General features: G+C 45.4%; 1 protein-coding gene across 4 annotated transcripts in view; it reads left to right on the forward strand.

Annotated features, from left to right (window-relative positions):
- Positions 1 to 25224, forward strand: part of SUPT5H (SPT5 homolog, DSIF elongation factor subunit) — a 57390-nt gene that overhangs the window by 15149 nt on the left and 17017 nt on the right. For 3 of the 4 annotated variants that reach the window (XM_033954812.1, XM_033954814.1, XM_033954813.1), the window contains 22 exons: positions 7659 to 7756; positions 9506 to 9674; positions 9903 to 9968; positions 12298 to 12309; positions 13363 to 13432; positions 13774 to 13842; positions 14086 to 14151; positions 14291 to 14321; positions 15660 to 15728; positions 15857 to 16108; positions 19071 to 19160; positions 19306 to 19376; positions 20125 to 20230; positions 20350 to 20443; positions 21545 to 21681; positions 21770 to 21925; positions 22630 to 22776; positions 22915 to 23061; positions 24097 to 24222; positions 24482 to 24566; positions 24866 to 24964; positions 25116 to 25218. In XM_033954812.1, coding sequence (XP_033810703.1) covers positions 7679 to 7756; positions 9506 to 9674; positions 9903 to 9968; positions 12298 to 12309; positions 13363 to 13432; positions 13774 to 13842; positions 14086 to 14151; positions 14291 to 14321; positions 15660 to 15728; positions 15857 to 16108; positions 19071 to 19160; positions 19306 to 19376; positions 20125 to 20230; positions 20350 to 20443; positions 21545 to 21681; positions 21770 to 21925; positions 22630 to 22776; positions 22915 to 23061; positions 24097 to 24222; positions 24482 to 24566; positions 24866 to 24964; positions 25116 to 25218 — 2243 coding nt within the window. In that variant the 5' untranslated portion in view covers positions 7659 to 7678. The remainder of the gene's footprint in view (positions 1 to 7658; positions 7757 to 9505; positions 9675 to 9902; positions 9969 to 12297; positions 12310 to 13362; positions 13433 to 13773; positions 13843 to 14085; positions 14152 to 14290; positions 14322 to 15659; positions 15729 to 15856; positions 16109 to 19070; positions 19161 to 19305; positions 19377 to 20124; positions 20231 to 20349; positions 20444 to 21544; positions 21682 to 21769; positions 21926 to 22629; positions 22777 to 22914; positions 23062 to 24096; positions 24223 to 24481; positions 24567 to 24865; positions 24965 to 25115; positions 25219 to 25224) is intronic. The other variant, XM_033954815.1, reaches the window with a different exon arrangement.

The raw sequence follows: 25224 nt of genomic DNA on the forward strand, positions 1-25224 counted from the left end.
ACCACCTTAGGCAGGAATTTCGGGTGAGTGCGTAGGACCACCTTGTCATGATGGAATACTGTGAATGGTGGATCCGCCATCAATGCCTGGAGTTCGCTGACTCTGCGAGCGGACGTAAGGGCTACAAGAAAAAGCACTTTCCAGGTGAGGTACTTAAGAGGGGCCCTGTTGAGTGGTTCAAACGGGGGCTTCATGAGACGGGAAAGGACTACATTGAGGTCCCAAACTACTGGGGGTGGTTTGAGAGGAGGGTTAACATGGAAGAGTCCTTTCATAAATCTGGCGACCACTGGATGGGCCGAGAGGGGTTTCCCTTGTAGGGGCTGGTGGAACGCCGCAATAGCGCTCAGGTGGACTCGTATGGATGTGGACTTGAGCCCAGATTGAGATAGGTGTAGGAGATAGTCCAGCACGGAGGATAAGGAAGCTCGCTGAGGTTCCTTTGACTTAGAAACACACCATGAGGAGAATCTGGTCCATTTCTGGGAGTAGCATTGTCGAGTGGCGGGCTTCCTGGAAGCTTCCAAGACCTCCCTCACTTCTTGTGAGAATTGGTGAGGGGTTACGTTGAGAGGAACCAAGCTGTCAGGTGGAGAGACTGCAGGTTGGGATGAAGTAGTGATCCTTGATGTTGAGTAAGCAGTGAAGGAAACACTGGAAGTGGTACTGGTTCCCTGCTGCTGAGTTGAAGTAGGAGGGAGAACCAAGGTTGTCTGGGCCACCGAGGAGCTATTAGAATCATGGTGGCCCGTTCGAGTTTCAGCTTGACCAGAGTCTTCTGGATCAGCGGGAATGGTGGGAACGCATATAGAAATCGTTTCCCCCAGTTCAGTAGAAAAGCATCTGCCTCGAGGCGATGAGGAGTGTAGATCCTGGAGCAAAACTGAGGCAGTTTGGAGTTGTGGGGAGCCGCAAAGAGGTCTATCTGAGGCGTCCCCCATTGCGTGAAGATTTGGTGAAGGGGGCTGGAATGGAGAGTCCATTCGTGCGGTTGTAGCAGACGGCTTAGTTTGTCTGCTAAGACGTTGTTCTCCCCCTGGATGTATACTGCTCTGAGTAGGGCGTTGTGGCGCACCGCCCAGTCCCAGACTCGTAGAGCTTCCTGGCAAAGGAGGGCCGAGCCCGTGCCTCCTTGCTTGTTGATATAATACATGGCGGCCTGATTGTCTGTGCGAATGAGGATTACCATGTCGTGGAGTAGATGTTGGAAAGCTTGGAGCGCATTGAAGATGGCTCTGAGTTCCAGTAGATTGATTTGGTGTAGTCTTTCCGCACTGGTCCAGAATCCTTGGGTGCGGAGGCCATCCAGGTGGGCCCCCCATGCATAATTCGACGAATCGGTTGTGAGAACTTTCTGATGGGGGGGAGAGTGCATCAGCAAACCTCTGGATAGATTCGAAGAGGTCATCCACCAAAGTAGAGACTGCCGAAGAGCAGGTGTGACTGAGATGTGTTTGGATAGTGGATCGGACGTCTGATTCCACTGTGATGCCAGGGTCCACTGGGGGATCCTGAGGTGGAGTCTGGCAAAGGGTGTCACGTGTACTGTGGAGGCCATATGGCCCAGGAGCACCATCAGTTGTCTCGCCGGTAGAGTTTGGCGAGTAGACACCGCCTGGCAGAGATGAAGAAGGGACTCCATGCGTTGCAGGGGCAGGAATGCTCGGAGTCGGGTGGTGTCCAGGACCGCTCCGATGAAGGGGAGGGACTGGGTGGGTTGTAGATGAGATTTGGAAAAGTTGATCTCGAAGCCCAAATTTTGGAGGAAGTAGGTTGTAGCCAAGGCCGCCGAAGTGACCTCTGGGGCTGACGGGGCCTTGATGAGCCAGTCGTCGAGGTATGGGAACACCTGTAGACTCCTGTCCCGGAGTGCTGCGGCCACTACCACCAGGCACTTTGTGAAGACTCTGGGGGACGAAGATAGGCCGAATGGTAGCACTCGATACTGTAGGTGCAGATTTCCCACCCGAAATCTGAGGAACTTTCGGGAGGCCGGGTGAATGGGGATGTGAGTGTAGGCCTCCTTGAGATCCAGGGAGCATAACCAGTCGTTCTGCTCGAGGAGGGGGTATAGAGAAGCCAAGGTCAGCATGCGAAACTTCTCTTTGACCAGAAACTTGTTGAGGGCCCGAAGGTCTAAAATGGGTCGCAGGTCGCCCGTTTTCTTCGGGACGAGGAAGTACCGGGAGTAAAACCCTCGGTTCAATTGGTCTGACGGGACCGGCTCGACAGCCCGAAGCTGAAGTAAGGTTTGGACTTCCTGAAGAAGAAGGGCGGTCTGCGTCGAGCTTGAAGGATACTCTCTTGGAGGATGGTCCGGGGGGACCCGGTGGAATTGAAGAGAGTATCCTTCTCTTATGATGGTGAGGACCCATAGGTCCGTGGTTATGGCCTCCCATCGATGGTAAAAAAGATGGAGGCGGCCCCCTATGGGAGAGGCCGAGGTTATGCTCCCGGGAGGGGCGTCAAAAGGGCTGGGGAGCCTTAGGTGCAGCCGGTGGATGAGGTTTTTGCTGAGACTTCTGGGGGGGTTGTCTCTTCGCAGGCTGTCTCGCAGCAGGCGTTTGTCTGGGCATGTAACGCCGCTGGTAAATCAGGGGTGGCCTGGAAGGTCGAGACTGTTGAGGTTTGGGTTTGGGCCGCAGGATGGATTGAAAAGATTTTTCATGATCCGACAGCTTCTTGGTAACAGTTTCGATAGACTCATCGAACAGGTCAGCTCCAGCACATGGTACGTTGGCGAGTCTGTCCTGGAGGTTGGGATCCATATCGATTGTACGGAGCCATGCCAGGCGACGCATAGCTACCGCGCTTGCGGCGGCGCGTGCCGAGAGTTCGAATGCATCGAAGGAGGATTGCATCAGCTGGAGGCGTAATTGGGAGAGGGAGGCTACCACTTCCTCGAACTCGAATCGAGCTTGGTTGTCTATGAACGGAGTGAACTTTCGGAGCACCGGCAAGAAGAACTCCAGATAGGAAGAGAAAAAGAAATTGTAGTTTAGCACCCGTGACGCCATCATGGAGTTTTGGTAGAATTTTCTACCAAATTTGTCCATCGTTCTCCCCTCTCGGCCCGGCGGTACAGAGGCGTAGACCTGGGAGGGATGAGAGCGTTTAAGGGAGGACTCGACCAGTAGGGATTGGTGGGAGAGTTGAGGGCCCTCAAACCCTTTATGGTGCACGATGCGGTATCGAGCATCGAGTTTGCTGGGTATCGCCGGTATGGAATACGGTGTTTCGAAGCACTGCATGAAGGTCTGGTCCAGTAATTTGTGCAAGGGGAGCCGAAGCGACTCCGTTGGAGGGTTAGGTAAATGCATGGTGTCCAGATACTCTTTGGAGTATCGGGAGCCCGTGTCAAGGGTCACATCCAGATCATCCGCCATTTGTCGGAGGAATGATGAGAAGGACAATTGTTCCGCCAGCGTCGGTCTGTGGGACGGGCTGGAGGAGGAGGAGGCCTCCAGGTCCATGGACATCGGGGAGTGGCAAGGAGAATCGGGCACCGATGTCTCCTCGTACTCCGGGCCCCCCGGAGGGGACACCTCTGATGAGGAGTATCCCCTACGTTGCAGTTTTTTCTGCGGTGACACCTCCGAATGGCGTGAGGAGTGCCAGGATGAGTGTCTCGATCGGTGCCCGTCTCGGTGGCGGGACGGGGATTGGGATCGTCTGTGCATCGCATGGTCTCCCGAGGCCCCCAAGTGGATAGGGCTGGAAGCGGTGGATCGCAACTGGGTTTGCGATGCGGGTTCTTGCGATGCTACCCAAGTCTGGTAAGGAGTACGGAAGAACTCTTCCTGACTATGCCCAGGGCTTCGAGTATCGATCGGAGGTCTGGTCCCATGTTGGCGCGGAGGCGTAATGGGTTCTAATGGCGGCATATCGGTAAGCGAGGCTTGCCGCGTGGGCATCGCCGCCCTCCCCCGTTCGTCCTCGTCGGTTGTCGAGGTCGAACGGTGTGGGGGAGGGGGAGGGGGCGGACCGCCCCTTTGGACCGGTACCGGGAGGTCACCCTGTATGGCAGCGATGAGCCCGGGTCCGATGGTCTGCATGAGCTCAACGAATTGAGCTTCCAGCACGGACCGTAGCGAAGCCGATAAGGAGGGATCCGCACCGAAAGGGGGTCCTCCTGCACGGACATCGCGCTCCTTCGAGGCCGAGTGCTTCTGCTTAGTAGCTTTCGGCACTTTGATGACCACTGGTGGCACTGTGGAAGGAAGAGGTACCTGAACCGAGGAGACCGGGGCAGGCACCGACGTCGAGCTCGTGGATGGTGTCGGGGTGAGCGATGCCGGTTTCACCACACTCGATGCAGGAGGGGTCGATACCGGTTTCGCCCGAACCGGGGAGGTATCAGATGAAGTGGAGGCTGAGGGATCCTTAGCTGCGTCCATCTTGAACATCGATTCCCACAATAGGCAACGCCGCTTGAATGAGCATGCCGTAAGGGTAGAGCAAGGCCTGCACGATTTCGGGATGTGGTCAGGGCCCAAACACTGCAAACAGCGCCAGTGAGGGTCCGTGAGTGAAATCGCGCGTTGGCACTTGCTGCACTTTTTAAACCCGGTGATTGGCCGGGACATAGGCCGGAAAATCTCCGCCGCGAGGTCGAAGCCAGTGGGCCTGAGCCACGTGGCCGGCCCGTTCGACCCGCCGGAGGAAATAATCTTCTTTTTTTTTTTTTTTTTTTTAACTGAAAAAGAAAAGTACTGTTAACTGTAATTAAAAGAAAGCGAAAACGCGGACAAGGAAGGCAAATTTAACTGAATTCAGCTAGCGCATGATGAAGTTGAACTTCTCAGCTCCGCGGAAAAGAAAGAACTGAGGAGACACGCCCGGATCTCCGGGCAGGAAGGCACCGGCGCATGCGCGGTGCGGGCATCTAGAAACTTTAAGTTTCTACAAGCAACACGTGCTTGTGAGACGTCCGTACCGGGGCTCTGTCTGATGACATCACCCACTAGTGAGAATACCTGCCTGCTTGTCCTGGGATAATGATGGTTTCTCTTGGATAGGCCTACAAATAGTGCATTGCAATAGTCCCTTTGATAAGACATAGGCATAGAAGAGTTGTACAATATCTGCTTTAGTGAAGTATGCTCAGATTTTCCAAAGTTGTCGAAGATAGTAGAATGAGGTTGGGACAACCTGGGACACATAGAAAGCGAGAGGTTGGAGTTGAGTATTACTCTGAGACTATGAACTTTGTCCTTGGTTGTTAGTGAGGCCATGTCCTAGGAGAGTGAAGGTCATGGAAAGGTGCAATTTTTGCTGTGTATCCAGAGTAATTCTTTTTTGGGTGCATTCAGCTATAATTTGTTTATGGTCATCTATTTTTTAATTTTTGTTAAACAGCTTAGGAGTTTTTGTGATTTGGGTGTTATGTTTTTTTCCTAATGGATGTTATAGTTGGATGTCATCAGTGAAGGAGTTAATTTGGATTTGGTGCTTCATGGCTATTTTAAGGACAGGTCGGATATATAAATTAAATAGCAATAGGGAGAGTAAGGCTCCTTGAGGAACGCCATAGTAGAGTGGTTTTGGTTTCAATATAGTCAATTCCCATTGTATTTGCTGGGATTTTTTATTTATGAAGGAGAAGAGCTATTGAAGGGCCAAGTTGTTGATTCCAATTATGGCCACTCTGTTTAGGAGAAGTCGATGTTCTCAAATGCAGCGCTTAGATCTAGTAGGGCTAGGAGGGTATCTTCCTCTTTTATCTAAATGCTTTCAACAGTCATCGATTATGTCAAGAAGGACCGTTTTGGTGCTGTGGAATTTCTTAAAGCCCGATTTGTACTTGGCGAAGGTGGTTTGATTGTTTATGGATTCTTGCAGCTGGATCAGGACTTCTTTTTCCAGGATTTGTGATATGAAAGATAGGTTGAGACAGGTCTGTAGATATCTGGTTGGTCAGGGTCTAAGAAAGGTTTTTTAGGATTGGTTTGACTATGGCAGTTTTCCAATTTGAAGGTACTATCCTAGCTGTTAGTGATTCGTTGATCAGAGGTAGTAAGGCTTGTAGGACTTCTTCTCTTGCCGATAGGAGCAGAGTGGAGGAGCATGGGTCAAGAGTAGTGTTTGACAGATGGAGTGTGTCTACTGCTTTACTTAGGTCATCATAGGTGATTGCCTTAAATTGACTTAAGTCTCGTGGTGCAGGGGTCTTTATTTGGAGGTTGTCCACTTTAGGATCTTGTGGTGATATAGTCTCCAAGTATAGGTTGGAGTGTATTTTACTTATTTTCTCTTGGAAGAAGGTGACTGAGGTTTCGTTATCTAATTTTGTTTGAAGTGGTTGGTCTTGTCCTTGGGAACTTTGTAAAAAATGTATTTGTGAGAGTGAAAAGGCTTCTAGATCTGTTTGGGGTCTTTTTCAGTAATTCGGCATAATAATACTTTTAATGCTTTTTTTGCTTAATAGATGGCTAACTTGTAGTTATTGGTTGAATTTTTTCATTGTAATTTGTTTTCTAAGTTTTTTCTTTTGTGCCATGTGTGTTCCACTTTCTTTGCTACTCCCATCCCCTCCCTCAACCCCCCTCTTTCCCTCCCCCCCCCTGGTTACATTCATAATCTCACTCTCCTATTCCCCCATGCCCCTGCAGTGACCAAAATTTATCCCCTCCCCTGTACAGCTATAATCTCACTCTCCTATCTTACCCCCATGCTTATGGCATTCATCTCCTTTTCCCCCCACACTGTCTGGTATTGCTGCTTTTATTTTCTCCTGGTTGCCACAGACAGGAACTGGGCTGGGCTGGGGCCATGAGCATCTGTGCATGCTCAAGGCCTGCCAGCTCCCACGAGAGCTTGCGGGATCTGGCAGGCCTTGAGCATTCACAAATACTCAAGGCCCAGCACAATTCCTATCCAAGGCAGCTGGAAGAAAGTAACATTGGCGATGCCAGATACCACAGGGGAAGAGGGAGAGCTCAAGGCTACTAGTCCAAATAAGATGGTATGGGGAATCGATATGAAACTTTCAGCATTAAACAAAAAATCCCTCCAATCACAGTACAATAAGTGATCTCTTGAGAGGAAAAGGATCTCAGAAACCTGCTTGATTGTCAGGAATAGATTTTAACCCAAGACTTACAAGGTTCCACATTTCTATTATCAATCCTAAAAAAACCTCGCAATCATATTGTGGTTTTATATTTTTTAATTCTTAATTTTTGGTTCTTCATGATTAACTTCGTGCAAAAAACTTTAATTCGTCCGTGTTGCATGCTAAACATTTAAAACATACTCAGTCGAACAGCCCACACTTATCTTTAATTGTAGCAGGCAGCCCTGGCCTGACAGGACCCGTTTCGCCATAATAATCCGGCTTTCTCAAGGGTTCTGTCAGGCTGCTTGAATACTTTTGCCGCTGTTATAAGAATGGATCCAGATAAGATAAGTGTGGACTGTTTGAGTAGGGAGCAGCAAAAAAACCCAAAAAGCTTTTGTTCTAGTTGATTGCCAACTAGCTTTCCTTATAGAGAGGAAGTAACTGTGATCTTGTAACAACCTCAAGATTCTAGCAGTAGTTTAGTGTGTGTGATGTCTTATCAGTAAATGTTTTGCACTGCCATTAATGAGAGAATTTTATTCATTATACTGCTCCCAGAAACACTTCTCATCCAAAAAATAATCCGCTTCCTTTGCAGAGTATAAAGAAGCTCCAAAGATGTCAGACAGTGAAGACAGTAACTTCTCGGAGGATGAGAGCGAGCGTAGCAGTGAGGCAGAGGAAGTAGAGAATGAGGTATACTTTGGGAAGCATTCCCTGAAGTTCTTATCCCAGCGTGTGCTGCTCAGAGCGATTGGGTTCATAGAGGAGACATTACCCCCCTTCGTCTCCCCCCCCCATAAGAGCATCTAAGCAGTCAGACTGTGGTAGCTACAGTTTCCCTGATTGCAGCATAGTCCGATTTGAATTTTGTTTTCTGTGAGGGTGGAACATGTGAAGGGGCTTTCCCCTGTTAGTAAGCATGTACAGAGTGTGGAAAAGTTTGAATGTCCAGTGCTCCTTGGTCACTACAGGAAAGTTTGGAGGGAGGGGAATAGTTCATCTCACTTGTAACAAACTTAGCCAACAGTGAGGTTTTCTGTGTTAGGAAGGGAACTGCAAAAAATCTCCTATTCTCTATTAGTATCTCTCAAATTATGTGTCATGGCACAGTGGTGCACCCCGAAGAGATTCCGGGTGTGCTACAAGAGATCCCAGAATTTTACTTTGTTTTTAAAAATTCCCTGAATATGTCTCAATGGACTAAGTCTTCAAACTTGAAAAGCAAACAAATACAAAAGACTTAGAACTAATAATTGTGATCAAAAAAATTACTTGGCTTTCTCTCAAGCTCTCAGATGTCTGCACTATTTGAAAGCAGGAAGATAGAATCTTTCATTGAGCTGAGAATTTTTTAAAAGATTTTGGTGAAAATGCTATGTGCTTAAATTAAATCTTAAAGTGCTTCAAATACAGTGCAACTATATAACAAAGAGTCCGGCACTTATCTTTTAACTTGCTCTTTAGCCGGTGCTCTTGTTCTAAGGACGTAGCTGCTAGCCCTATGGGACCCGTTTCGCCCTTAAAGCGGCTTCATCAGGGGTCGTACATTCTAGTGTGCAGCTAGCTTCCATTAAGAAGAAAAATGGCGCTGCTTTCAAATAGTGCAGGCATCTGAGAGCTTGAGAGAAAGCCAAGTGATTTTTTTGATCACAATTATTAGTTATAAGTCTTTTGTATTTGTTTGCTTTTAAAAATTCCCTTCATAAGTATACACTAGAATAGATGACATGTATATTGCGTATGCAGGAGTCAATGTTATGAGCGTCTGTGGGCGTAAGGATACAACCGCCCAGACAAGCATCATTCTTTGATGTGATTGGTCCTTGAAAACTAAAGGCAAGTAATTTTAGTTTTATTAATTTTTATTTTTTTACAGTAGTTATCCTAACCTGAGCAACAAAGCAATGAAAGCTTTGTTACTGTTTGGATCTTCTTATCTTGTGAATTTGGATTTTCAGCTCTGACAGAAATTAAATTGGAAAAAAAGAGAACGTCTGCAGATGGTGGATGATGAAATGTGTGTTTGTTGGTCAGCTATCGAGCCGTGTTTTTAGTTAATTTGCACTCAAAAACAAACACATCCATTGTATTGATTAGCAATTCTATCCTAACAGCTTTAGTTTGCCCATACATAGCTTAAAGAACTTTAAATAAATAACTTTCATATTTAATTTTTTGTTGGTTTTGCAATTTTATTATTTCAGTTATAATGAACGGCAAAAAAACATTTACTCCGTTTAATGTGCCAGAGCTAAAAAAAAGTTTGAGACACACTGCTCTATTAGGTGACTAAGGCACCCCACAGACAACTAGACCCTTAGTGCAGCCCTAGATTTCAGTCCAGGGATCTCATGTACCCTGTCGCAGCACATCCCCTGGATTCTCTCCGATAGCTGCAGAGGGATATGTTGTTTTTATTACTTTTATCTATTCTCTTTGCAGGAAGCAGAGGAAGAGCGAGCCAGTGCAGCAGGTAGTGAGAAGGGAGAAGAAGAGGAGGAGGCAGAGGAGGAAGAAGATGAAGATGAATATGATGAAGAGGAGGAAGAAGAGGATGAAGATCGGCCTCGGAAACAGGCACGGCATGGAGGATTCATCTTGGATGAAGCTGGTACTTCTTTCAGGAGGCTCTTTGTTGCTGTTCTGAGGAGTCCTTACGGATATTTGTACAAGGATGTCTGTCTCCTAGTTTTGCTGCTGGTTTTTCTCTGGGAATCATGCTGGAGGCATGGGTTCTATAATTTTAGAGCGGGAGACGTTCCTAACCCTTTGCAAATTCCTAGAGCTGTTATACTATGCATTGATTTTCTGATTTTACGCTGTTCCTTTCCCTTTTTAGATGTAGATGATGAGTATGAAGATGAAGACCAATGGGAAGATGGTGCAGAGGATATTCTAGAGAAAGGTAAGCAAATGCTATTTTCCTATCATCTCCTTCTCCTTAACTGCAGATCACTCCTGATGGATTCTGCTGAATGCTTATGCTTTTTGGATGAATTATCTAGTCTGTCAGACAATGAATGCTGGAGTGGAGCTTAGCCCAGACCCAGGGAGACCAGGGGCCTGTTACACAGCTATGTACTGCTGAGTGTTATCCCTTGCATGCTGTCCTCATTATACCTGGAGCTTCCTTTGCATTCTTGCTGAGCTTCATCTGTTTTGACTAGGGCTGTGGAGTCGGTAGATAAATCCTTCAACGCCAACTCCTCAGTTTCTGGTACCCACGACTCCGACTCCAGGTACCCAAAATTGTCTCCGACTCCACTCTGACTCCACAGCCCTGGCTGTGGAGTCGGTAGATAAATCCTTCGACCCTGATTCCTCAGTTTCTGGTACCCACGACTCTGACTTCCAACTCCAGTTACCCAAAATTGTCTCCAACTCCTCGGCTCTGACTCCACAGCCCTGGTTTTGACCACTAGATCTCCTTGTGTTCTGGAGAAATGGCAAGGCAGGTCCGGCACAGAAATTAATTGAAAAAAACAAATTGTGAGAACAGACTAATTCAGGCTTGGAGGAGGGTGGCATTTGCTTGGCTCTATGGATAGCACAGGGTTGACTGTTGGAACCCAGGAGCAACACTCGCTGATGAGACCCAAAAACTGGCTTGGAAAACATGACTGGTGAGTGTGATAGCTCTACAGATGTTGCCATCTTCCACAAGTTTGTATTTGGGAACTTGGCACCGTTCTTTAGTGTTAATGACCTATACCTGAATCTGAGGCTGCCTTTATCTTTACCATCACAGAGTGCTAGACCTTTTGTGTTGCACCAAGAAAGAGAGGTGGGCTGAGATTTTATACTCACCAAAGTAAGTGAGGGTGCCCCTCAGCTCTACAGAAGAGATTCCCCCCTCTTCCTGACTACTCAGTAAGGAACTTTGCTCAAGTATCTGTTGAGAGAGGCAGAGTAGTGCATCCTCTACCACCTTGGTTTTTCTCCTGGGTTTCTTGATTATTGTTGTATGCACAAGAGATTTTTGTCTGTATGCACAAGATCCACTGATCTGCTGGTCCTTCGGATATAATAAAATCGTGATGATTGTTCTTCTGATAACCCTAGTTTTGAAGCTAATTTTCTAATGCATAGTTAGAGATCTGGAACTGTCAGCAGGGAGCATAACATTATTAAATATATTGCATATCTGTGCTCCAGTGTATCTGCCCTCTGCCTTGTGTGGCCCAGGTAACTACCCCCTGCCTTCTGTGCCGTGTTAACCCACAGTTCTGTCTGTGTGATTTGTACTGACATTACTATGATTCTGCTTGGCTCCTGATTTCTCATTTTTGTGTATATGTCATCTGAGATGCTTGTAAAGGCCTCTTGTGATTTATGATGCAGGGGGATGCTGATTTGTAAGACACCACACACGGCAAAAGAGCTTACCACTGAGGAAGTTTGGGGTTGCAGAGCTCTAACCAGATTAAAACAAAGATGTTTCCTCCATAGCCCAAGTCCTTTGATTTACAGGATTGAGAGTCCAACTTTATAGGATTTATAAAGATTATAGGATTCAGGGCTACAGTAGTTCTTGACCTGTTATCCCATTGCTCTCTGCCTCAATTTACTGGATTCAGAGCTCTGTCACAGATTGTGTTCCACTCTCCCCAAGTTACAGGATTTAGTGCTGGCTACTGGCTTTCTCCTTGATTTCCCCCCCCCTAACAAAAAATTGAGAACTGATTCAGCCCTGCCCCTGACCACTCCAGATTACAAGATTCAGAATCTAGCTCAAAATTGTGCCTCTGAATCTCTGAAGTTTCAGCATTCTGAGCCCAGCACTGGGCAGCACCCTTGCTTACTGGAATTTGGAACTTGGTACTGGTCATGATACACCTACCTCCCCATTCCCCCTCTCTCATTTTTTGGTTCAGTGATAGAGACCTTGATATGCCTTAAGGCACAGCTCATTCTGAGAGCAAATAGTGGATAGGTGGGCCAGGTACTTGGAGCAGGGTTTGTGCTCTTGAAGGAGGGGAGAGATTTCCAGCTGAGCACATGGGGCTTAGCTTGATCAACAGCAGGGTTGGTCCCCTGTGAGTGAGACTGATTTCCCTCATACTTTTTAATACATTGGTTTTCAGCTTGGAACATTTCATTCCTTCATGCCGCTTTCAGCCATGTTTTAATTTTTTGCTCCTTCGGTTTTCTGTCCCCGCATCACCCTGTGGTTGATTTTGCTGACATTGTTTGGCTCATGCTGTCTTCCCACTACCTCCACCTCCCGCCGGCAGAAGAGATAGAAGGTGAGTACCGTACTCGCATCCAGGCTGGGTTTAAGCCCTTATGGGAGACTGAGTAGCTTCGCCACAGGTCAGGGACTGTCTTGCGGAGACCCAAATACTGCTGCAGAATCCCTGGTGAAGGGAGGGGGGTGTGATGAGAATCCCCTGAGATAGGCACTGCCATTTGAGCACTGAGATGTGGTAGGAAACCCACAGCCCTGTCGTATTTAAATATATACTTTCAGAGGTGTTCTAGATGAAGTACTAGATGTTCTAGGTGTTCTAGTACTAGGTGCTCTAGAAGTACTAGGTGTTCTAGATCAGGGATCTCAAAGTCCCTCCTTGTGGGCCGCAATCCAGTCGGGTTTTCAGGTTTTCCCCAATGAATATGCATGAGATCTATGTGCATGCACTACTTTCAATGCATATTCATTAGGGAAATCCTGAAAACCCGACTGGATTGTGGCCCTCAAGGAGGGACTTTGAGATCCCTGTTCTAGATGAAGTATAGTTTATCCTATAAATCCCCTCTACTGCAAAAGTCTGAGAATTGTACTTTGCCACCAATGTTTGAAAGCAAGCTGTTAATAAAGCATGGGGTGTGAGGTGCTATCTTTTATTGAGCCAAAGGAGGATAGAACTGAACTAATCTTGTAGATGCTCTCATTCAAGCTAAGATTATAGTGGTGTCCAGGCCATGAGAGAGTTGGCTAGTGGACAGAAAGAGGTTTGGGTGGGGGAGTATTTATTTCCAGTTAAAGCTGTTCTGTCATTTCAACTTGCAAGCTGTAACCTTTCACCTCTTAACTTCTCTTGCAGCCTCTAACAAAAGCAAGCTGTTAACAAAGCATGGGGTGTGAGGTGCTATCTTTTATTGAGCCAAAGGAGGATAGAACTGGACTAATCTTGTAGATGCTCTCATTTAAGCTAAGATTATAGTGGTGTCCAGCCCATGGGAGAGTTGGCTAGTAGACAGAAAGAGGTTTGGGTGGAGGAGTATTTATTTCTAGTTAAAGCTGTTATGTCATTTCAACACGCAAACTGTAACCTTTCACCTCTTAACTTCTCTTGCAGCCTCTAACATCGACAATGTTGTTCTGGACGAAGATCGGTCCGGAGCCCGTAGGCTTCAGAACTTATGGAGGTAAGTTGATGCGTTGACTTCTGATAGCACCAGCACTCTGTGGTCAGGTATTACAGGCCAAAACCTAAAAGCGTGTTTGTGAAAAGCAACTTGCGGCGAGATGGGGTGGGATTCTGGGACAGGGGTGCTGGTTACTGCTGAATCACTCTTTGGGGATTTGTGGCAATATAAGGGGTGCTGGGTTACTGTTGAATTACTCGTCATATGGGGATTTGGGGAGGTTGGGATGTAGTTGATGGTTATTCTTGTGCATTTCTTGATGTGTGTTGCTTCTTTAATTTGACACTTGTAACTATGTTGGTTAATACAAGGCTTTATTATTATTATTATTTCTCTCACAGAGACCAGAGGGAAGAGGAGCTTGGAGAATATTACATGAAAAAATATGCCAAATCCTCCGTGGGAGAACAGTAAGTATGGGGCAAAAAACAGGATGTGCAGAGTCTTTGCAAATGATGGGTGGGTGCAGGCAATACATGGTGAGATGAGGAGGTTGCTGCATACTTGCTTTTTCTCTGATTTGGCACTTCGGAGAAGATAAACAAGGTGGTGGGTTGTATTTGAAATGAGTTAGTTTTGGTCCGTGGCTAACTTCTCCATATTTTTTTCTCTCTCTCTCTTTCCTTCTCCCCACCCTATCTCCTCTCTTCCAGCATATATGGCGGATCTGATGAGCTTTCTGATGACATCACCCAGCAGCAGTTATTGCCTGGAGTCAAGTAAGGACCCCCATGCATGCTAAAAATCTGCACCCAGGCTTGGGCACTATATCTGAGCATTCATGCAGTGTATATCCTGCTTTGTGTTTTTAAATGCTCAATGTCCCTTTTTGTGTTGTTTTTTCCCCCCCCCAATTAGAGACCCCAACCTGTGGACAGTGAAATGCAAGGTAGGTGAGCACATGCAGAGAATTGTGAGTGTGATATGCCACTCCCCAGCTTTTTTCCCTATACAGTACTCCCCGATATTCGCGGGAGTTCTGTTCTAGGAAACCCCGCGAATGTTGAAAAACCGTAAATACGGTTTTTAGCGGGGGAGATAGGAGATGGAAGCAGGAGAAAGCAGCCGGAGCGCCGGCGAGTGAAGGAAATCATTTGCAGTATGCTTCGACCGCTTCTTCCTGTACTAAAGTCGGGCATCTGGAGTACTGTGTCCAGTATTGGTCGCCATACCTCAAGAAGGACATGGCAATGCTTGAGGGGGTCCAGAGAAGAGCGACAAAAATGATAAGAGGTATGGAAAACCTTTCGTTTGCCGAGAGGCTAGAACAGCTGGGGCTGTTCTCCCTGGAAAAGAGGAGACTTAGAGGAAACATGATACAAACTTTCAAGATCCTGAAAGGCATAGATAAGGTAGACAGGGACAGATTCTTCAGACTGTGGGGAACAACAAGTACAAGGGGGCACTCGGAGAAACTGAAAGGGGACAGGTTTAGAACCAATGCCAGGAAGTTCTTCACCCAGAGAGTGGTGGACACATGGAACGCACTACCGGAGGTTGTGCTAGGGCAGAAGACACTACAGGGATTCAAAGAAGGTTTGGATAAATTCCTGAAGGATAAGGAGATTGAGGGATACGGATAGAAGTAGTGATAGGTTTTTTTAGGATGAGGCAAGAACCACTTGACAGGTCATGGACCTGATGGGCCGTCGCGGGTGCGGACCGCTGGGCGCGATGGGCCTCTGGTCTGACCCGGTGGAGGCAACTTCTTATGTTCTTATGTTCTCACCAATCAGGAGCTGCGTGTCAAAGCAGCTCCTGATTGGTGAGGCCCAACTTTAGTGCAGGAAGAGGCGGTCAGAGCATACCGCGAGTGATTTCTTTCACTCTCCGGCTGCCCTCTCCTGCCCGGTCATTCGCAGTCGGAAAATACCGCGAATGACCAGGACCATGAATCGCTGACCGCAAATTCGCAGGGGAGCACTGTATTCCTGACTTTCCTGAGAGTCTGACTCTTAGGTAAGCCTGAAAATAGGTTTACTTATCTGTTTTGTTGCTGGGATAAGCCACAAAGAGTGTCACACCTGTGAATGGCATTGTAGCTGCTGTAGGCTCAACTGGGATGAGTTGGTGGGTACTCCATGGACAGTAGTTGTTTACACTTTGACAGAGGTGCATACTTGGACAACTTAGCTAATGTGGGGGGGCAAAGTGGTACTGGGATAGCATAGCTGTTCTTGGGCAGGGTGCAGCTTTTACTTCTTTGTTTCTTTCTCCCCCTGCACAGATTGGAGAGGAGCGTTCCACAGTCATATCTTTGATGAGAAAATTCATTGCTTACCAGTTTACAGACACGGTAAATAGCTCTTTGTTTTGAGAGAGGTCATTCTTGAGTACAGTGAGAGTTGCATCAAGTCTGTGTGTTGGGTCTGTGCATGGCTGTCTCTAATCTCGTCTCCTGTTTTTTTAATCTTGTGTTTGCAGCCTTTACAGATTAAGTCCGTGGTGGCCCCTGAGCATGTGAAAGGTTATATCTATGTGGAGGCATACAAGCAGACTCATGTGAAGCAGGCCATTGAGGGGGTGGGCAACCTACGCATGGGCTACTGGAATCAGCAGATGGTGCCTATCAAAGAAATGACAGATGTGCTGAAGGTGGTGAAGGAAGTGACCAACTTAAAGCCCAAATCCTGGGTCCGCCTGAAGAGGGGTATCTACAAGGACGACATTGCTCAGGTGCGGTTCTGTGCTGGGGGACAAATAGTATGTGACATGGTTGTGGGGCTGTAATATTAGATTCTTTTTTTAAAATTATTATTATTATTTTTTTAATAATTTCTTTATTCATTTTTAAACTTACATCAAGTGTACAGTAAATATCAACCAAATATAATACAACATCGCTTGAAAAATTTTCAATATCATACACCAAGAAGATTTAACCCCACCCCCCTCCCAAATTCATATACAACTAATATATACCATATAAAAATAATATCTTAAGACAATCATCTATATATTCTTAATGGAAAAGCAAAAAATCCCCCCCCACCCAATCCACATATGTATTAAGATTGGGAAAAGTGTAACTTATTCATTACTATAATTTAATAAAGGTCCCCACACATCCTTAAATTTATTATAATAACGCTCTTTCCATTTTATACACATGACAAACTGAAGACCACCAAAAACAATAATTCAGTCTTCTACAGTCCTTCCAATTATGTGTTATTTGTTGGATGGCAACTCCTGTTAATATCAATAAAAGCTTGTTATTATTAGCAGATATTTGACATTTAGCTCTCATAGACATGCCAAATAAAATTGTGTCATATGACAATGCTACATGGTTCTCTAACAAACAATTTATTTGATCCCAAATAGACTCCCAAAAAGCCTTTTTATAAAAAGTTGAATAGTATGTAATATTAGATTCTTTATATACCGCTTTTCTGTGATACGAGGGAGGGCTTACAACCTCTTGTTTTTTATGGGTGGACTATGTTAGTGTTGTCTGTCATGGGTGTATACAGTAAATATTCTGTACTGATGGTATTGGGGTGAGGGGCTGTACAGTTGCGGGTGTCATGTGAATACTCTAGCTGCACCTCATGTTGCATACTGCAGCCCCTTAAGCACAGTTGTATCTAGCATGAGTATGGAGGTACTGCCAAAACTCCAAGGGTGAAACATGTTGGCAAACTTATCCCTTGATGTTCACCACCTAAGATAAGTACAACATATCTTTTTTAGTAAAGAAAAGTTGTTAAAAAAAGTTCAAAAATAGCTTTGAAAAACAGTTGAAAGTTTAACCTAATTTATATAGGGGTTGATATAAGTTCCCATAAAGTGACCCGATGAAGATTTGGATGCATAAAGCCAAGTGTTATGAAAATTCAATTGAACATTTGGTGGCATTTCAGAGGGTCTGAAGAATTATTAAATAGAAGGTATATCAGGGGTGGCTAAGGACATTTCACCCCAAAATATAGATTGCGGTTGAGACCTTCTATTGGAATTCATTGATTAAGCCTAATATTAGAAACTCCAAGTAGGACATAGATTGTTCTTGACCATGTTACTGCTTCATGAAATGGTGCACAGCTTTGTATAAAATGGGAAAAAATGAAACGCAGAAGTAGGGAGGAAAAAAAAAATCATCAAAAATCTTACCTTGCTTATAACATGTTGGAATGACATCACAAATTTCTCCCAAGACCAGTAAAGTTTGAAATCATTGGTTCCAGTTTTTAATATTTTTACTTTTGAGATCCTATATGCAAATGAAATGAGATTACAATTTAATAATAATAATAGCAGTTTATATACCGCAGGACCGTGAAGTTCTGATTAAAAAGAATGCTACAATTGAGTAGAGCTTATACATAGTTGGAGGTTAGTGACTAACAGAATATGAGAGCGGTTGTTGTGGGAGAGATTGTGCGGATCAGCTGCCTAGGTAATTCAAGAAAAGATATGTTTTTAGGTGTTTCCTAAATTCAACCTAGTTATTTGTATGCCTAAGTAGTTTTTCTAGGTCTTTGCCCCATGATGCTGCTTGATAAGATTGGAGATGTTGATGGTGTCTTTTAAATTTACATCCTCTAACCGGTGGGGAGACGAACTTCGGGTGTGAGCTTTTCTTATGTTTGTTGGTTGAGAAGGAGAAGAGGTCAGTTATATATTTAGGAGCTAAACCGTATAGTGCCTTAAAGCAGAAACATCCCAGTTTAACTTCGCACTGCCTCCATTGGCAACCAGTGCAGGAGTCGGTAGGAAGGGGTTATGTGATCGGACTTCTTCAACCCAAAAATCAGCCTAACCGCTGCATTCTGCACCAGTTGTAGTTTCTGCAAGTTCTTCTGGGAGATTGCCAGGTGGGCGATATTAAAGTAGTCCAGATGGCTTAGTATAAGGGATTGTACCAGAATTCTGAAGTGTCAAAGTATGCTCTGATGGACCGATGCTTCCAGAGAGTAAAGAAACCCCTTCTAACCAATGAGTCCACTTGGTCTTTCATGGTTAGGTCTTGGTCAAGTATTACTCCCAGAACCTTCATTGTAGGTTGAACAGGGTAACTGAGTTTGTTGATGCATAGTGATGTTTTAGTGACGAGTGGATATGGCGAGGCTACAAAGAATTTTGTTTTTTCTGAATTAAGGTTCAATCTAAATTCAGTCATACCACCAGTTCAAACCACTTTATAAGCTAGCTCAACTTAATAATGTGGAAAAACTTCTAAACCACAGATCTTGAAAGTTAAAGCATACTTGGCTTTTAATTAATTCATTAATTAATTTATAGCATTTATGTAGCGTACATTCTGTCCTGGCAGGCTCACACACTATCTAATATGCCCGGGGCAATGGGGAATTAAGTGACTTGCCCAGGGTCACATGGAACAGTTTTTCTCTTCTTTTGATGGTATCTTATCCCATAAACTGCACAGATTGTCAGTCTAGTAATTGCCTCTATGATGTGTGTGTGTGTATAATTATTGGACGGACCATTTTGACGACTTTTCGTTTGACATAACCTAATGTGCTGTGAAAGTTTTGCCACTTTTGAGCTGAGGTACAGGTTCCAATGTTAATTCTATATGGAAAGATTGGGGGAGGCCCAGATACTTGCAAATAAACTAGGGAGATAGGAAATATTCTGTGTTCTCACAGCACCATTGCATTTCCTGCTGTAGGTGGATTATGTGGAGCCAAGTCAGAACACCATTTCACTGAAGATGATTCCAAGGATCGATTATGACCGGATAAAGGCCCGAATGAGTCTGGTGAGCAGTGTTCTCTTCATCTGTGTCCCTTCATCTGTGTCCCTATGTTGTTAGCATTGGTGCCGCTCCATGGCTGACGGTCTTGCTTCATATGCCCCCTTACTTCTGCTAGGTAATCTTGTTTTTCTTTGTTTACTATATATAGAAAGACTGGTTTGCAAAGCGGAAGAGGTTCAAGAGACCACCACAGAGGCTCTTTGATGCTGAAAAGATCCGGTGAGCAGCTAGTTGTAAAGGGATGGGAGTAGTGCCTGCAGTCTTAGGTACATGCAGTCTTCATGGCCTCCCACCTGAGCTGCAGTAAAGTCTGGAAGGACCCATGTGTGACTACAGTGTGATCAATGACCAGGGCACCATTGCAGGGGTGTAGCCAGAAGTTGATTTTTATTTTTTTTTTTTGGAGGGGTGGTGGAGGGTGGTAAGGGGGCTTAGCATTTTCTCTGTCCCTCTCCCCTGTTGTTGCTGTTGACATGCCCCCCTGCTTCTGCTGTTGCCATCCCAGCTGCTGCCAACCTCCTCCCCCCCCAATCATACCTTTGTTGGCGGGGTGCTCGAGTCTCGCCCAGCCAAAGTTTTCCTGCCGGAGCTCACCCACACTACCTGAGCAGCAGAAGTCAGAAGGCTGTTCTGGCCTCTAACACCCAACACTTCTGCACATTCTTAGTTCAAATATATGCAGTGAGCATGCGCGGAAGTGCTGGGTGTTAGAGGCCGTAGCAGCCTGCTGACTTCAGCTATTCAGGCTGCATGAGCTAGGCTTCAACAGGTAAGCTTTGGCTAGCAGGGCTTAAACATTCCTTCCAGCCATGCCAGTCAGTGTTGGAGAGCCTGAGCCCAACATGGGAGGCCCAGGACCCTAAAGCACCCCCCCCAATAGCTACATCACAGCACCATTGGTGGGGAGCGTTCAGAGGAATGGGATCCCTGGACTAATACGCAGTGTGGGTTTTTTTCCCCACCACAGGTCCCTAGGTGGAGATGTCACCTCCGATGGGGATTTCCTAATTTTTGAGGGGAATCGCTATAGTCGGAAAGGCTTTCTGTTCAAGAGCTTTGCCATGTCAGCTGTTGTAAGTGGTCAATCTAAAACTGTGCATTCTTCCTGCTGTGTGACGGAAGTGGTCTTATTCTTAATAGGTTTCTTCCACTGCTGATCTGCAGTCCAGCTCATGTCAATGTTTGTTTATAGATCACAGAGGGAGTGAAGCCCACTCTGTCCGAGCTGGAGAAGTTTGAAGATCAACCTGAGGGAATCGACTTGGAGGTGGTAACAGAGGGCACAGGTACCATGTGGTGCCCACATACTATGCTGGGAGGCCTTCACGGAGTCTCCTTCATGCTTTGAATGGATCTTGGTATGCTTGATTTTGTGTGCATGACATGAATGGCTCATATTGCTATTAAAAATTTTTTAATATACCATTTCCAAGTTAACAAAAATGATTGAAGCGATGTACAAATAAAAGAAATTAATCCTCTCATCAACCTCCTTTCTCCCAATAAAACATTAAAAATCCCTCCTTTTGCACGTATCCATCCAACCATATCCCATAGCCCCATCTAACATACTCGAACAACATACAATATACATAATTTATATTTTTGGTTTATCAACAGATTTATTAATTTATATATATATATATATATTTTTTTTTTTTTTTTAAATTTTATTTCTTATATACCGCTATACCATGAGGTTCAAAGTGGTTTACAATGAAGATAGATTAAAGATACATTAAAATAAAATAAATAAAAATGGTACTTTGGATTTCCCTAGCTGTCCCGAAGGCTCACAATCTAGCTAAAGTACCTGAGAAAACAATAAATAAAAATAAAATAAAATATTCTGCTTATTTCTAAGTGGATTATATAATAAACATTTATTCCCAATATTTAAAACCTGAAAATCAATAATTTTTTTTCATTCTCCCTAGCTTATAGCCAGATCAACCTTCCCTTCAACATCCCCACCAACTAATCTAAAAGACTCGGGATCTTCTGCTATCCCTATGTTGCACTTCTGGGAAGAACCCACCCAATAAGTTTTTAACTGGAAACAAGTTTTGAAGGTTTTCCAAAATCTCTTGTAACGATCAAACGTCGGAGTCCATTTGTTCCACAACACAGATGCAATTGCAGAAAAAAGCTTTAGCTCTCAAATGGCCCCTATTGTGACTCACAGAGGGAACTTCTAATAACATTCCCTGACTGGAATGAATAGAACGAACAGGAGTACTGTATATTGTGCCAATTGGATTTGATGGCTGGGATATGGCATCCTGTTTCGAATGAGTGATTTATTTAGGAGGGTTTGCCCTGTGGCTTGTAGGATTAAGCTAGGCTCTTGTTTCCTCAGCGTTGGTTGTTTCATCTCTTTTACACAGGAAAAGAACGGGAGCACAACTTGCAGCCCGGGGACAATGTTGAAGTGTGTGAAGGAGAATTGATCAATCTCCAGGGCCGAGTCCTGAGTGTGGATGGAAACAAGATCACTATTATGCCCAAACATGAGGACCTCAAGGTGCGGCTGAACATCAGTCCATGATAGCACTGCAAACATGCCACTCACAGAGAGATTCCCTAACTGCTTTCTGTCCCTTTGTCTGTAGGATATGCTGGAGTTTCCTGCCCATGAACTGCACAAGTACTTCCGCATGGGAGATCATGTGAAAGTGATCGCAGGTCGCTATGAGGGAGACACAGGGCTAATAGTACGGGTTGAGGAGAACTTCGTGATCCTGTTCTCGGACCTCACCATGCATGAGGTAATAGCGGCACAGCATGCATGCTTGCTAGGAAAGGTTCAGGGCAAGATTGCAAATGTTCAGCTTGGAAATTTCTGATGTTCATTAGCTCAGGGCTTCTCAACATAGTCCTCAAGGAACACCAAGTCCCGTCGGGTTTTCAGGGTATAAGCAGCGAATATGCATGAGATAGATTGTTGCTGTTGTCCTGGTCTTGCCACGTCTGAATGTGGAACTGAAGTTTTAGCCATCGAGCTAAGCTGTGAGGTCTGTAGTTTGTCTTTATATATAGTGGGAGCTCAAACCTGATTGGCCGGGATCTGAGCTGATTTCAGATGCAGCAAGACCCAGACAACTGCAACAATCATGACACCAGCCACAGAAGCCTTAAGAGAACATGCATCAGAGAGGTTGGCATACAACTTTTCTTTGATATTCAAATACATCTCATGCATCTTCATTGTGGATATCCAGAAAACACGATGAGTCTTGGTGTGCCCTGAGGTCTGAGTTGAGAAGGCCTGCTTTAGGAGACTGATTAAGTGATGCACACACTGAAACAGCAATTAGAGGGTTGTGGTGGGTGAGTTTTTCAGGTAAGATTGGATTTTGAAGTAGTTTCGTGTTGGATATTACAGGTTGTGGTCAAGTGTTGAAATTGACTGGCTTAGGATCATATGATTTGGATTTAATGTCGTTTATTCTTTCCATTTGGTGTCCTCTAGCTGAAGGTACTCCCACGGGACCTTCAGCTGTGCTCAGACACAGCCTCAGGAGTGGATGTGGGGGGCCAACATGAGTGGGGAGAGTTGGTACAACTGGACCCTCAAACAGTGGGTGTCATTGTTCGTCTAGAGAGAGAAACCTTCCAGGTGGGTAGTAATAGTTTTAGGAGGTATATAAGCCTGTTAAATAAATAAATCAATCTATCCTTTATGCAGTACACCTGTGTGACGTCTTTTTCTGTTTTAATTGATTTATCTGGATTTGTAACACTTTTGGTTCTATAGATTCTGAATATACACGGGAAAGTGGTAACCATACGACACCAAGCTGTGACCAGGAAGAAGGACAATCGCTTTGCAGTGGCACTGGACTCCGAGCAGAACAATATTCACGTCAAAGACATTGTCAAAGTCATTGATGGGCCCCATTCGGTATGAAGTAACTTAAGTGTGTGTGGGGGGGTGGGGGCGCAAGGGCATAGCCCTTCAATATCACAGGCAGCCTGAAGCTGTCAGATGACCTAGTTGGACTGGTTTGCCATCCTCTATCAATTTCACATAGGGGAAGCCGTGCAGAAGTTTGGTTCTGCTATTATCTTAACCTTTCACTGGCAGTTACCCATCTTGTCTGATCCACATGAAAACGCTGCCTGTCTCTGTAACCAGAGGTTATCTGGAACATGCTATAGGATGTTCCATTCTGCGGAGAGTGTGGCGCAGTGGCTAAAACAAGTTTGCTTTATTGATTTTTTGCTACACTGATATTTACCAGTTCTGCAACAGCCAGTGCTTTAAAGTAAAAATATAAAGAAAAAGTTACTTAAGAACTGTCAGTGCTCTAGAGAAGTAAGGAGCACTGAAGCCAATGATAGAAGGTCGGGAGGGATCTGTAGCTAAGCTTAAGCTCCCTTCCATAGCTCCGGTGCAACGTTTTGCCCCGTGGCTTCTGAGGCCTGTTTATCCTGGTTTTTTAAGCACTTTAGCAAGTGGGTTGCATTGTGTAGGCAGATATCCCCAGTGAAATTTACTGGAGTGTAACTGATTTTTATTTATTTATTCAGTTTTCTATACCATTCTCCCAAAGGAGCTCAGAATTGTTTATATGAATTTATTGAGATACTCAAGCATTTTTCCCTGTCTGTCCCGGTGGGCTCACAATCTATCTAATGTACCTAGGGCAATGGAGGAGAATTAAGTGACTTACCCAGGGTCACAAGGAGCAGGATGGGTTTGAACCCACCACCTCAGGGTGCTGAGGCTGTAGCTTGAACCACTGCAAACCTAATAGTTTCTTGGGCGATACCCACTGTGGATCATGGGAAAGTGAATCTGGTGGCCAGATTCAGGACACTAAAGCCTTTTTGTCCAGATCATCTAAGGCTGCAATACATGCTCAGCTGAGAGTCTCGGGAAGAAGGTGGGTGGTGCTGACTGTTTCCCTCCCTGAAATATGTGACTCTCTTGCAGGGTAGAGAAGGAGAAATCCGCCATATTTTCCGAGGCTTTGCTTTCCTGCACTGTAAAAAGCTAGTGGAGAATGGAGGAATGTTTGTTTGCAAAACCCGCCATCTGGTCTTGGCTGGGGGCTCAAAGGTAATACAGAACGGCAGAAGGAGCGGGGTAGGACTGGGAGGTAGTTTCTGGCAGGAAGTGAGATGGGGCTGGGAGGTAATAAAAAAGGTGTTTGACAGGAGGAAAATGATGAGTAGGGCTGGGATGTAATATAGAGGGGTCTGTTGGAGGACAAGAAGGGTGGGGGTAGGGTGAGTGGTAATGAGAAATGTCTAGCGGGTGGAGAGGGGTGAGGGTACAGAGGTACTTGTCTGAATATTAATCAGATCCTGTCTTGCAGCCCCGAGATGTCACAAATTTTGCATTTGGTGGCTTTGCTCCAATGAGTCCACGGATCAGCAGCCCTATACACCCCAGTGGAGGAGGTAAGGGAGGGCCTTGCTCATGAGGATGGCAACCAATGTACCTGTTGAATGGGTGAGGGGGGGGTGTCTCAGTAGAATGAGAGCCATGCATTAATGTAGCAGGTGAGAGAGGTTTTATTGATGCTGGGAGATACTTGTATTCTGGCAGAGCAAGTGAGAGGGTCTCTCTTGTAAGAGAAGTGACCTTGTGCAGCCTACCAAGTAGGTGTCAAGGTTCTTCCTTAGGGTGAGGGCAAGAGTACTATGGGGTGTTGTCCAGTATGCTCACACTCACTGTGCATATGTCTGGTCCCTGACAGGTCAGCGAGGTGGATTTACTGGAGGTTCGATGGGCCGTGGTCGCAGGGACAATGATTTGATTGGTCAGACAGTCCGGATATCCCAGGGACCATATAAGGGTAAGGTTTAGGAGGCTGAGAGTGCAGTTGATTTTCTTTCCTATGCTGCCTTTTCAGCTTGCTCTCACTGTATTCTTTGGATCTGAGAAAGCTCTGGAGTTAGCTTCAATAACTTCCTGTAACTTTCCGAAGGTTTTCTTGTACTTTTCAGGCTACATTGGAGTTGTAAAGGATGCCACAGAGTCCACGGCTCGTGTAGAGCTTCATTCCACGTGCCAGACCATCTCAGTGGACCGTCAACGCCTCACAACACTGTAAGT

This window comes from Geotrypetes seraphini, chromosome 8, assembly GCF_902459505.1.
Source record: "Geotrypetes seraphini chromosome 8, aGeoSer1.1, whole genome shotgun sequence".
Lineage (NCBI taxonomy): Eukaryota > Metazoa > Chordata > Amphibia > Gymnophiona > Dermophiidae > Geotrypetes > Geotrypetes seraphini.